Source organism: Bufo bufo, chromosome 3 (assembly GCF_905171765.1).
Source record: "Bufo bufo chromosome 3, aBufBuf1.1, whole genome shotgun sequence".
In the NCBI taxonomy this organism is placed as follows: domain Eukaryota; kingdom Metazoa; phylum Chordata; class Amphibia; order Anura; family Bufonidae; genus Bufo; species Bufo bufo.
In genome coordinates, this window is record NC_053391.1 from 133,852,302 (window position 1) to 133,865,944 (window position 13,643).

The 13,643-nt window shown below is 42.5% G+C and overlaps 1 protein-coding gene across 2 annotated transcripts in view; it reads right to left on the bottom strand.

The window, feature by feature from the left end:
• Positions 1-2,977: 2,977 nt before the first annotated feature.
• The window catches only part of LIMK1 (LIM domain kinase 1), a 115,816-nt gene continuing 105,150 nt past the window's right edge, over positions 2,978-13,643 (bottom strand). For both annotated transcript variants that reach the window (XM_040423606.1, XM_040423607.1), the window contains 7 exons: positions 12,452-12,583; positions 10,532-10,591; positions 10,312-10,377; positions 7,623-7,758; positions 6,644-6,699; positions 6,326-6,483; positions 2,978-5,240 (listed from right to left, as the gene is read on the bottom strand). In XM_040423606.1, the coding sequence (XP_040279540.1) occupies positions 5,078-5,240; positions 6,326-6,483; positions 6,644-6,699; positions 7,623-7,758; positions 10,312-10,377; positions 10,532-10,591; positions 12,452-12,583 (771 nt within the window). In that variant the 3' untranslated portion in view covers positions 2,978-5,077. The remainder of the gene's footprint in view (positions 5,241-6,325; positions 6,484-6,643; positions 6,700-7,622; positions 7,759-10,311; positions 10,378-10,531; positions 10,592-12,451; positions 12,584-13,643) is intronic.

Here is a 13,643-nt window from a genome sequence, read left to right on the forward strand (position 1 = left end):
AAATGGAGTACACGACGGATCCGGACAACGCAAGTGTGAAAGAGCCCTAAGGAGATAAGTGGTTACAAGATGCTACCTGAGGGTAGCAATAGGTTCAGATATGGCTCCAATCTGTCTGATCTCTGTTATCCTGATGGGAGATGTGGTACACGGTCATCATTCCCCATACATGTAAGATTGTCTAGTATTTGCCAACAAAACCCTCGTGTCAATAGACGACTTGATATTCATTATTTTTGGGAGGCATAAACACAATGCAATGTTCTATAGGAATTCTTAGATTAACAATCCTCAGAAAACCGTTCTGGAGAAGTCAGGAGGTCACTATGTGGTGGTACATGTATGTGTACCCTGGTGGACACTGAGAGTTGCAGTCTAACAAAACTTTCTGTGTAGCAACAAAAGTCATCTATTTAAAGAGTACAGCACTGGTGAATGGGCAGCTGCAAATATAAGACTAGAAATAATGTGTCTATTACAGTCTGTGATGGTCAGCGGGTTTCTGTATATGTGCTTGTGTCTCACGGCATGCTATAACATGGTCCGGCAAGAATCATGGGTATTACCTTTGATTGTCCTGTAGAAATCATTGATTGTTGTCAAACTTCAAATTATCATCTACCTTCTTTTATAAACAATGAGGAGTCTTAAAGGGGTTTTCCGATTAGAATTATATATTACCGTAAGTCATGCCTCCTGAAAAAGTAGATGCACACTTACCTGCTACATGTCGCTCCGATCCTCCTCGCTGTCTTCTCTGTGTCCTTCTTCCAGTCCCGGCACTTTTTACATCTGACTGGCTATGCACTGCTGCAGCCAATGATTGGCTTCAGTGGTGACGTGGCCACAAACAGCATATCAGGCAATGGCTGGAACGGTGCATGTGACCATGCCCATAGGAAGCTGGATGTAAACAATCCCGGGACTGGAAGATGAACACAGAAAAGACAGCACGGAGGACCAGAGCGACATGGAGCAGGTAAGTATGAAGCTTATTTTTCAGGAGGCAGGCTGGGGGGCATTACTTAAAATATAATTATAACTGGAAAATCCCTTTAAGGGCACTGTATATGATCTGATATCTTATGGATACAAGTTTGAAGCGATTACTGGTGGGGCTCTATGGAGCCAAGACCTTTACTTTTAAGCAATGGGACAAATGGTAAACAAGTAACTTGAAGCTACTAGCCCAAGTGCAAAAGGGCTCCCACCTAGCATGTGTCATTTATACAGTAATAGTGGTGTCCTATGTGGCCAATTGGGCCTCTAAGCCCCTTCGAGCTTCAGGGCTCAGTATAACTGCTATCTTCACCCCTAAAGCTACGACAAACGGATTGCATCCCAGTGCCCATTTGGCTTCTGTCTGCTCCACCTAAAGAGCATCTGTCAGCATGATCAACCCTAATAAACCAGGCATACCCTGGTACAGTTGATCATGCTGAGTGCAACAACTCCCCCTCTTCCAGCAACCTGTGGGGAGAGGGAGTGGCAAAGGGTGAAAGGCAGAGGTGAAGCGGGGCTCGGGGAACTAGAGTACTTCCTCGAGCCCCGCTTCACTTCCACCTTTCACCCTTTGCCACTCCCTCTCCCCACTAATTGACAGAGCCAGACATCCTACCTGTTCCAATGGCTGGCTCTGAAATCTGTTTAATACGCTGACGAGAGTACAATCTGCGCATTCGCAGTTTGGATCTCAGAACGGGGACAGCCGAAAGAGATCCACTGCGTATGCGACAACTTTCCTTTTGCCGGTGGGTTGATCATACTGACAGATGCCCTTTAAAGGGGTTGTCCAGGATTAGAAACACATGGCAGCTTTCTTACAGAAACAGTGCCACACCTGTCCACAGGTTGTGGATGGTGCAATACTAGACACATGCTATTTCCATAGGCAGCTATTTTTGTAATACTGGACAACCCCTTAAAGCTCTAGATGTGGAGCTGAAGGTGCACTACTGTTCCATTGATTTCAATCAGAGCGCCATCAGCTTCACTCAGAGATGGGGAAAATGTTTGAGTGAAACCAACTGAACGAAGACACAGTCCTTTGGGGTCTTAGCATGTAGGTTCCCACTGACATCAGGTCCGCACACACTCTCAGAGCTGGCCATAGGCATACATAATCAATAATAAATAACGATCTTTTGTTAAAAATTCGAATGGCTGATTCCCCTTCTACTATGGCCAGGTGTCTCAGAAGTGGGCAGGCAATTTCAGTAGTATTTCTATTGGGATAAACAATACAATGGGACAGAAAAAAAAAGAAACAAATTACAGAAGTACAGAAACATTTTTAACCTTTGTAATCTACTCTCCAGATATCAAATGAAAGTCTAGCTGCCCACACAGACATTAGATTGTTAGCAGATCCTAACTAAATTTACAGGATCTCATGAAAAAATGTCAAGTATATATGGGCAGTTTTAGGATATATTCCCAAGCAGCCGACTTGTTACAGCCTTAAAGGGTTTGTCCAGGATATTACTATTGATGGCCTATCCTCTGCATAAGTCATCGCTATCTGATCGCTGGGGGTCTAGCACTCATCACCCTGCTCATGTGCAGTAGCTCTGGTGACAGAAGACAGCGTCAAAACTACTCAGTTCTGTCCACTGTATGGTGGACAAAGCTGGTTACTGCAGCTATGCTCTCACTTAAAGGGGTAGTCCCACGAAAGATATTCTACAATTTCTAAACCAGAAGCTGGATCTGAATACATTTGTAATTTCATGTAATTAAAAATGTATTATAGCTACTGAGTTATTCAATGAAATCTATCTGTATAGCGCCTGCTGTTTGCTCTTTTTCTAATTTCTAACTTAATCCAATTTTTCTAATTTCTCTGTCCTGCTTATTTAGGTGGACGCACATGCTCAGTTCCAGCTGCAGCAGAAAGAACACACCCCTGAGAAAGGACACCCACAAGCTGCCAGCTTGAAATAAATCTAGCAGAAAAATTGCAGCAATGAATGGGTAGATGTCTAGATCCATGTGAGGTACGGGGCTGGTTCGAGCTTTGTTAGAAAGAGGTTGTCATGGGGATTATGTATGATTTTCATTTTTTACATTGAACTTTGAATAACTCTCTTAAGTGAGAGGGAGCAGCTTTTCACTAACCTGCTCCATGACCAGCACCAGAGCTGCTCCTTAACAGCTGATTGGCAGGTATGTGAGGTACCATATCCCCACCTATTAGATACGGGATGGCCTGTCTTGAGAATGGCCACCAATAGTAAAATCCTAGACAACCCCCTGAAGGCCCTTTTACACGAGATGATGATGGGCTGAACAAATGTTGATATCAATGTTCATTCCCGATCTCTGCCCCGTGTAAATATGGCCGTCAATCAGCCGAAAGATCATTTGTTGGCTGATCACATCTTTTACGCAAGCATAAAAATCAGCATACCGACCACAGTGGCAAACTATATGGGGATAAACAATCATTTTACTGATCATTCATCCCCAAACGGTATGATGAAGGCTGCATGTAAATGGCAGATGACCAGCGCCGATCCACTTGCTATTTCATTGATTAGTGCTCGTTATGGGTAGATTATCTGCCTTCGTAAAAAGGACCCTTAGCCAGTTTGACACACTGGCAATGAAAATCAATGATTCTAAATAAGAAGCCGAGCGCAACACTGCCCTCTTGTGTACAGAAATATGCAAAATAATTGTGGAGCCCCAGTTATGGGTCTTCAACACAGTGAAAGCCAGATATCCCTCAAAGGAAGGAAAACCGAGCAAAGGTGTACAGAGGGAGCTTGGGTTGCAAAATCCTGCAGTATCAGACTCTGCAAACCTACATTCAGTATGACACAATATGTGTGTGAGGTGAGGAGGAGATGAAATATGTTCAGTAACTCAAAAGTAAAAATCTAAGGCCAAAACTGTATCATTAATGTTCTATAAAATAAAAATAAAAAATGTTTTCCTCATACATAAGGCAAAAATGTAGATTCTTTTTAAATGTGCAAAACTGCTACACTGAGAAAAATGCACACTAGGGGGTGCTGTACACAACATGGAAATGACTATGAAGTGCACTTATAGAACACTGCAGACAAGGGAAATGAAAAATGGAGGAAGCCTGCAAAAGCTTCAGATCATTCACTTATAGGAAAGCTGTTTCTTCTCTAGTAGCTGCACATCTATTACATACGATGTATGCATCATACTGGCCTTTCAGTACTAAACCTAACGGTAAATATATGGTCACATCAGAACAGTAGGTGCCTTTATAAGCTACAGTAAAACTAACACAGAAGAGGCCGGTAGTAGTCCTCTTAGCACTCGTGCGTATACAGTCGCCTATGGGTGCTGCATATATCAACAGTAACGATGTGTAGACATAAGAATGCTGGTGCTTTTAAAAGCTGAGAACCAATCTATAAGTGCTAAGTGTGTAGACAAATAACATGAAATAAAATGAGAAGATGTCTTCTTTGCGTGTAAGACAGGGAGGCCTACTTCACAGATGGGTGACTGTCCTCTGCCCGAGGGCATTCTGGTCCTATCATAAAGACCAAGCCTGCTCTGGGCTGACAGCGAGACCAGTAGTCTCTTCTTGGCAACAAGAACAAGTCATCAAGGACAACAGGCTAAAGTCACAGACGTTGGGAGGCTATGTACAGAAAGCTATGCACAGTCTGCATATACAGATGAGTATTTACACTAGGTGCAGAAGGCTCCTTTGAACAGAAAGGTGGTCAGAAAAGGAGGACGTCATGCAGGGAGGAGGTGATGTAATGACGCCCTGAAGGACAACATATATTCATTACCAGAGCCGCAAATAGTTTACAAAGTGCCACATTAAAAAAAACAGGTTCCTCTCTGCCAGTCCAAGAACCATTACAAGCTCACTTAACGCGGTAGGCACCAAGTGGAACGACATCATCTTTGGATTCCCCACACAGTCAGTGGCAACAACTTGCTGGCACAGCAGGACCCGTTCTCACATCAAGGATGTAGGGAAAGGATCCCCAATCCGTGCACGGTAAGCAGTATGAGCTCCTCACAAACACACACAAGTTGAGTTATCTCCATAGGGTTTCCTTTATCCTTGAAGCTGATGTTATTCTGGGACTTCGGGATGTTCATGCAAGGTACTATCTCCTCTCCTGTAAATCGCCCAAAACCCTTTCTCCAGCTGCTCAAGATGTGAGCTCAGAGGCAGCTGCAAATTCAGGTGCCTGAGGAGGGAATCCAACCAGAGCTCTAGCTGCGAGAAACTTGGCCTGTAAGAGATGGAAGGGTAAAAGAAATGATTTAATGCCGTAATATGTAAATCATACTGAATTTATGTTAACTGGGTGTCGCTCCCAAATAAGAAGAGAGAGAGGAAACTTATTGAAGAAAATCAAATGGAAAGCCCCTGATCGGGTATAGTTTAACAAAAGACAAGGTTCTATGATCTGAGGAGACCACATCACATTCATAAATCATGGTTGTGGCAACATCATACGTTAGGTCAGGCTAAGGAAGGGCGCTGGGTCGAATTTTGACTCCTAGGGAGCCACTTCCACAAGGTGGTGCTAGCGAAATCGTTCTCTTCACCAGCAGGTCAGAAAAGCTTGTGAAGGTAGAGTGCAAAATGACTGCATCAAATACACGGCAAACTGAGAAACAACTGCTTGGGAGAAGATCTACTTTTCAGCCACCACCAAGCATATGGTGTGATGGTAAGTATTGGAATGCCTAAATCTGGGTAGAGACCTTATTCCAATTTGTGGCTGGACTGGTAAATAATTGTTTCCCATGAGTCCCTATGTAACTTGATGTGAGATGCAAACACTTCCTTAAAATAAACTGTCACCTTATTCTGCACCTACTCAGAAAACGTGGGCAATGTCCACAGTGGATGCATGGATAAATGAGGCATAAAGCTTAAAGTGGCACTGTACTTTCAGTAAACTTTTAAAATGTCATAGGGACATATCAAAAGTTAAGATTGATGGGGGTCTGAATGCTGAGACCTCCACCGATCTCTAGAAGAAGGAGAGAAGCATGCACTTAGCGCTCTCTCTCTCGTCTGGCTGCACAAGACAGGCCCATAGGCTTTCTATTGAGTCAGTCTTGCTTCCTGTCTTGCAGCGAGATCCATGCTAGAGATCGGTAAGGGTCTCAGCGCTCAGACCCCCAAAGATCTAAACTATCCCTATGACATATCAAAAGCTTACTGAAAGTACAGTGCCACTTAAAGTTGCTGTCAAAGATGCCATCATAAAATATCTGATGTTGAGTCCTCCTGTAGATAGATGTCAATATTCGACTATGTCATTACAAATGGTTTGTCTTCACCAGCAGTAAAGCAGTAGCCTACCGTTTTTCAGGGTCTAAATCACAGCATAATACTGCACTGGGAAAGAACCCGGGTGGGCAATTTGTAGGACAAAAGCGATCCAAGAAGGCACAGACATTCAACCCAAAATCCATGGTGCGAGGAAGATAATCCGGGTCTGCACTCACACGGCCAATAATCTAAGGTAGAAGTGATGAGAAGAAAGATAGATAAGCCCTGGACAGTTCTGGTAAGTGCGGAAAATATAATGTCTCCGCATCACTAGTGTGTATAGATCTGTTAAGGCATAAAGCCAAATAAAAGGTAAGAGGCTAGAAAAGCAAAAATATATGAGATTACCTCACAGAGAACAATCCCAAAGGAGAAAACATCTACAGATTCATCATAACTTCTTCCTGCAAAATGAAAAAAGTAGTTGAGACATTGTTTGGCTGAACCCTCAGCATGGAGCAGCTATCTGTGGCCCTCTCAACTCTCATACTATTGTCTAAGCATATTCTATGTGGTTTTATTTCTAAATGTAAAGTACAATGCAGTATAATGAGGAAAAAGGATCCCCTGGTGGGCCCAGTATCTGATATTATAACGTGTCCCACAAGTAGGAGGGGGTTTATCAACTTTGTTGGGGGTTATTGCACAAAAAAAAACTTAATGCTAATTGGTGATATGGCCTGTAATATGCATTGAACATAGCACTGTATACAACAAAATGAAAAGGAGACATGAAATTGGTTTAGAAAGCTGGACAGTGGGTCCTCTGGTAGACCCCCGTTACTTCAGTCTGACACTGCAGGCATGACAAACTTTAAAGGGGTTGTCTGAGATCATAAAAAATTGGCAAAAGAAGGGAATGTGAGAAAGAACTAATACTGACCTGTTTCCACGCCACTCCAAAGTCATTGCTTTTGTTCCACCTGAAGGTCTTTGCTTACTTAGCCGCAGTGATGATGACACACTAGTCTATCCACTGCAGCCAATGTCAAGCCTCAAGTGGTCTCGTGCCCTAAACCTCTCAGGCAGTGACTGGCTGCAGCAGTCAGTGATTAGGCAGGAATGTCATTGCTGTAGACGAGTAAGCAAAGACAGTCAGGCATTGAAGTGGAGTGGAATCTAACAGGACGGTATTGGTTCTCTTGTTATTTTATCACTTTGCCTGCCTCTTCCCATATTTTTTATGATCTCTGACCACCCCTTTAATACGTAATTTTTAGATTTAATATGTACATGAACCTCACTTTTTACACTGTTTTTGTAAGATCTTACCATCTACCTTTACAGTTTATATAGGACGTGATACGTATTGCAATTTTATTCTTACCATTTATCATTTCTGGTGCCATCCAGTATGGATTCCCCACCACAGTATAGCGTTTCCTTCGGTCTTTTCGGAGGTCCCGAGCCTCATCTGTTACTAATCGTGCCAAACCAAAATCTGCCACCACAAGGCTGCCATCCTAAATGCCAGAGACAAGGGTGTATGGTTTTGCGCAGGATCAAAGAAATGTACATGGTGACTTTACTTATAATAAGCACAAAGTAATGTTAAAAAAACTGCTGCCACTAGTCTAAAGAACTTGGGGGTCTAAACAACTGGTACCTGATTACAGGAAAATTTTTAACATATAAATTATATACACCCATCTTCTTGGGTATACAAACAGACTTCCTGGCAGGGCAGACACAGTCACTGTGGACGCTCTGTCTATGCCACCATTAAGGTAGCCATACACCTACACAAAAAGCTCATCAAAACGAACTATGAAAACTGATCGTCCGTTGGGTTTAGCAACAAACGATTGTTCTAGCTGATTCTTGACAACATCATCATCTGAAAAGTTGGTCATGTTTGAAATTTTCATCCAACATTCAGACAATAGTGGTTTGTGGATGAAAGATCTTTCTTTGAAAGAAAGTTCCCAGAAAGATTCTTCTCCTGGTATAAATAAACATTTACAGCCAACATGAAGAACTGTAATATCGACTAATATGTCTACGGCTGTGTCTGCAAAACACTTGTTCACCCCTCTCTAATGTGTACAGGTGCATCTCAATAAATTAAAGGCTATGTACACCTTCGGAGGCAATTTTTCTTATGATTGCATGTTACTCATTTTTGGCCTTTAATAAAAATATTGAGCTGTTCTGTCACAAAGGGTTAACAGTTTTTCTAGCTGTGTGACTGGTACTTTCACTTTTTGCCAGTCATCTAATAAGCCTTATCTCTAAACTACTGAGAGGTCATAAACACTTATTTAAGCCACATTCTTATCAGTAAGATAAGAACTGAGCTATAAAGAGTGTTTATCATGTCAGAGAGCAGAGATAAGGAGTCTGTCTGCTCCTGGTCTGATGGAAAAGACTGAAAATCCAGAGTGCTACTAGAGCATTTTGCTCTGTACAGAAAAAAGTATGCCATATTTTTATTAAAGACCAATTAGAAAAATTATTTTTAGCTCAAAATGAGTACAATGCAATAATAAACAAATGCTCCAAATGTCGGCCTACTGAATAGTATGTACAGTATATGCACTCAGTACTTGCCATGGGCTCCTTTTGCATGAATTACTGCATCAATGCGGTGTGGCATGGAGGCGAGCAGCCTGTGCCACTGCTGAGGTGTTATGGAAGCCCAGGTTGTTTTGATACCGACTTTCGGCTCGTCTGCATTGTTGGGTTTGGTGTCATAAATTCTCTATGGGGATAAGGTCAGGCGGGTTTGCTAGCCAATCAAGCACAGTGATACTGTGGTTATTAAGCCAGGTATTGGTACTTTTGGCAATTTGGGCAGGTGCCAGGTCCTTCTGGAAAATTAAATCAGCATCTCCATAAAGCTTGTCAGCAGAGGGAAGCATTAAGTGCTCTAAAATTTCTTGGTAGACGGCTGCACAGATTTTGGACTTGATATAACACAGTGGACCAACACCACCAGATGACATAGCTCCCCAAACCATCACTGACTGTGGAAACGGCACACTGGACCTCAAGCAACTTGGATTGTGTATCCATCCACGCTTGCTTCAGACTCTTGATTTCCAAATAAAATGTCAGATTTCCTTTCATCTGAAAACAGGACTTTGGACCACTGAGCAACAGCCCAGTCCTTTTTCTCCTTAGTCCAGGTAACATAAATAAATAATGACCCACTTAGCAAGTCATGGGCGTATTATTCAATATACCGTATCCTATTTACATATAGTCGTAATGTATAGTCATATGTAAATTCGATTAGTCCAGGTAAGACACTTCTGATGTTGTCTCTGGGTCATGAGTGGCTTCACACAAGGAATGTGACAGTTGTAGCCTATGTCCTAGACACATCTGTTTTGGTGGCACTTGAAGCACTGACTCCAGCCACAGTCCACTCCTTGTGAATTTTCCCCAAATTCTTGAATGGCCATTTCATGAGAATGCTTCCAAAGCTGTGGTTATCCCTGTTGCTTGTGCACCTTTTTCTACCACACTTTTTCCTTGCACTCAACTTTCTATTAATATGCTTGGATACAGCACTCTGTGACCAGTCAGCTTCTTTAGCAATGACCTTTTGTGGCATACCCTCCTTGGGGAGGGTGTCAATGACTGTCTTCTGGACAACTGTCAAGTCAGCAGTCTTCCCAATGACTGTGTAGCCTACTGAACCAGACTGAGGGACCAGTTTGGGTTTTCATTAGCTGTAAGCCATAATCATAAACATTAAAAGAAATAAACACTTGAAATACATCACTCTGTGAGTAATGAATCTATATAATATGTGAGTTTCACCTTCTGAACTGAATTACTGAAATAAATTAACTTTTAGATGGTATTCTAATTTATTGAGATGCACCTGATGGCCACCTTTTGGTTGGCAAGTGTAAAACAATTTTACCAAGATTGTAATGCCCCTGTTCTCAAGCCCAGTGATGCTGACCCTGCTTCAATGTTGACTATTCAGTACAGTCTACAATAGGCTAAAGAGGAGAATATGCTCCATGTGCACAGTGTGTAATAACATTTTAGGTTAGTCTTACCTCTCGTACAAGGCAGTTGTGAGAATTTAAGTCCCGATGAATTATATTCATAGAGTGGAGGTAGGTCTAGAAGCAATCATGTACATTTATTAGAAATACTGAATGTGAAGGGACAAACTATCAAATGAATATGAAACAGATATTAGATAGATAGATACAGGCAGATAGACAGACATAGATAGATAATAGAAGATAGACAGCTAGAAAGAGAAAATCTCACCATTCCGGCTGCTATATCTCTCGCAAAAATAACTCTCTGGTTCCAGGGACATTGAGCATCCTAAAAGCAAAAGGAATGCTAAATTACCTGTGTGCTAATGGAAGTTTTGTGATTTAGGGTGGGTTCACATTAGGGATCGACCGATATTGATATTTTAGGGCCGATACCGATACCGATAATTTGTCAACATTCAGGCCGATAGCCGATAATTTATACCGATATTCTGGGTATTTTTATTTTTGAGGAAAAAATTGTTTTTTCCTACACAAATCTGCTGAAAATTAATGTTTATTGTTAACGTGTATTATTTTATTTTTTTTGAAAATCTTTTTCATTTATACTTAATATTTTTGTGGGCTTTTTTTTTACTAACTTTTAGCCCCCTTAGGGACTAGAACCCTTGTCCTATTCACCCTGATAGATCTCTATCAGGGTGAATAAGACCTCACACTGTCCCTGCTGCTCTGTGCTTTGTGCACACAGCAGCATGGAGCTTATCATGGCAGCCAGGGCTTCAATAGTGTCCTGGCTGCCATGGTAACCGATCGGAGCCCCAGGCTTACATTGCTGGGGCTCCGATCGGAGGAGCAGGGATCCTGTGGCCACTGCCACCAATGATAAATACTGGGGGGGGGGGGGGGGCGCACTGCGCCACCAATGTTTTTACTATTGGGATGGGGGGCGCACTGCGCCACCAATGTTTTTACTATTGGGATGGGGGTGGGGGGGCGCACTGCGCCACCAATGAACATAAGTCTCTCATTCATATACAGGAGGCGGGAGCTGGCTGCAGAATCACATAGCCGGCTCCCGACCCCTATGAACGGTAGCTGCGATCCGCGGCACCTAAGGAGTTAACTACCGCGGACCGCAGCTGCCGTTCATAGAGGTCGGGAGCCGGCTATGTGATTCTGCAGCCAGCTCCCGCCTCCTGTATATGAATTAATGAAAGACTCATCTTCATTGGTGGCGCAGCGGCCACAGCCCCCTCCCCTCCTCTCGTCTCCTCTCCTGCTATTGGCGGCAGCGGCAGCAGCAGCACAGGGGGAGGAGACACTGCTTCCTTCTCCCCTGTGCTGCGGAGGGAACACAGAACGGGCTGAGAGCAGCGCGTTCTGTGTTCCCAATACGTTATCGGAATATCGGCAAAATAGATGCCGATAACGTTCAAAATCCTCAATATCGGCCGATAATATCGGCCAAACCGATAATCGGTCGATCCTTAGTTCACATAATGTTTTATGCCTCCATTTGACGTATACATTAGGAAAAAAAGGATACAAAAACGCAGCACACCATGTTCTTGTAATCCTGCAGAGTCCAGTAAAAAATGTATACTTTTTTTTTTACAATAGTAAAAAAAAGTATACTTTTCTTTACAATGGAACTCTATGGTGTACGGATGGCACTGTATGGCATCCGTTTAACGTATACGATTTTGTACACATTAAATGGATGGAAAAAACGTGATGTGAACCAAGACTTAGCAAACAAAAAATAAATAAAAAATATTTCATGGCTTATGTTAAAATACTTTGGGGGACTAGTTTAGTTGCCCATGGCAACCAATCAGATTTCACCATTCATTTTTCAGAGCTCCTTTGGAAAATGAAAGGATCAGTTTTCCATTGCACCAGTTTTGATAAATGTCAATATCCAAATGCTATGACCTATAGTTCCTTCATACTGTACGTAACTACATAAAATTTGGATGCACTGAGAATGTACATATTATTATAGCCTCAAAGTACTCAATGCAGGAGAAGAAGGATGAGGAAATCGAGTCACTTTCTAGTCTGGAATAATAATTGCCACCAGCACTTTTGAGGTGTTGGTATATTATAAAGATATGTGACACACAGTAGACTCTCATGGAGAAGGTGAAAGCCTGTTTAATGGAAGGAATTGGAATTCACGTACCATCCCCTTTATCACCTGCCGCAGGGTCCCTCCAGGGATGTATTCTGTAATGAAATTCAATCTCTTGTCCTTGTAAAGTACCCCTATAAACCTCAGGACGTTAGGGTGCTCCAGACAACGCATTACCTTCACCTTCAGGACAAAAGAAAATAAACGAGGGATCATGTATTAAATTTATTACACAAAGATGTACATGTCCCCCTGAAGTCACCCAATTCAATGATGCTGGCCCCTGTGGAATCACACCTATGGCATCATCACAGACTGTGGTGCCTTAAAGGGGTTGGCCTCTTTCTGGTTACTGTTGACCAATGTGTTTGTGAGATTATTATATGGCACTTACTAATATAGTCTTTGTTGAAATTCTGCCCCATTTTCTATATTTCATAAGATATGCCCCCTTGTTTACAATGTCTTTTCTGCTGTCCACACACAGGTCCTGCCCATAAGATGGCCGCTGATGGAGGTTCATGTGACCAGGCAAATCACCTCCATGTGATGTCTCCTCCATTTCAAACACACTGCACCTGCACTGAACTTCCAGTAGAACAAGCACAGATGGCAGGTGCAGTCTGTTTGAATGGAGGAGACATCACATGGAGGTAATTTGCCTGATCACATGACTTTCCATCAGCGGCCATCTTATGGACAGGACCTCTGTGTGGACAGCACAAAAGACTGTTCACAAGGGGTCATACCTTATGAAATACAGAAAATGGGGCAGAATTTCAATAAAGATTATATCAGTAAGTGCCATGTAATCATCCCACAAACACATTGGTCAACAGTAACCAGAAAGTGGTCAATTCCTTTAAAGCGAAAGCCTCACGATTCCGATATAGGTCATTCAATCCCAAAATGGCTGTTGGTCCCAGTGCTAAATTTATAGGGCCAGCACCCCTTTCAAGGGTGCTACTAACAACATTCTTACTTATGCCATCACCACCTGTTTGGAACCGTGAAGAAATTGTCCCACGAAAAGTTTTCAAACTAGCATCTGAATACTTTTGTATTTGCATGCAATTCACAATTTAGTATAGCCATGGAGTTATTCAATAAAATGTATCTGTATAGCGCCACCTGTTGTTTGTTCATTTTCTTATTTCTCTGTCCACCTTGCTGAGGTGGACACATGCTCAGTATTATCCTTCAACTGCCTCCTGAGCTGTGATAAGGAGAGAGGTGCAGATGA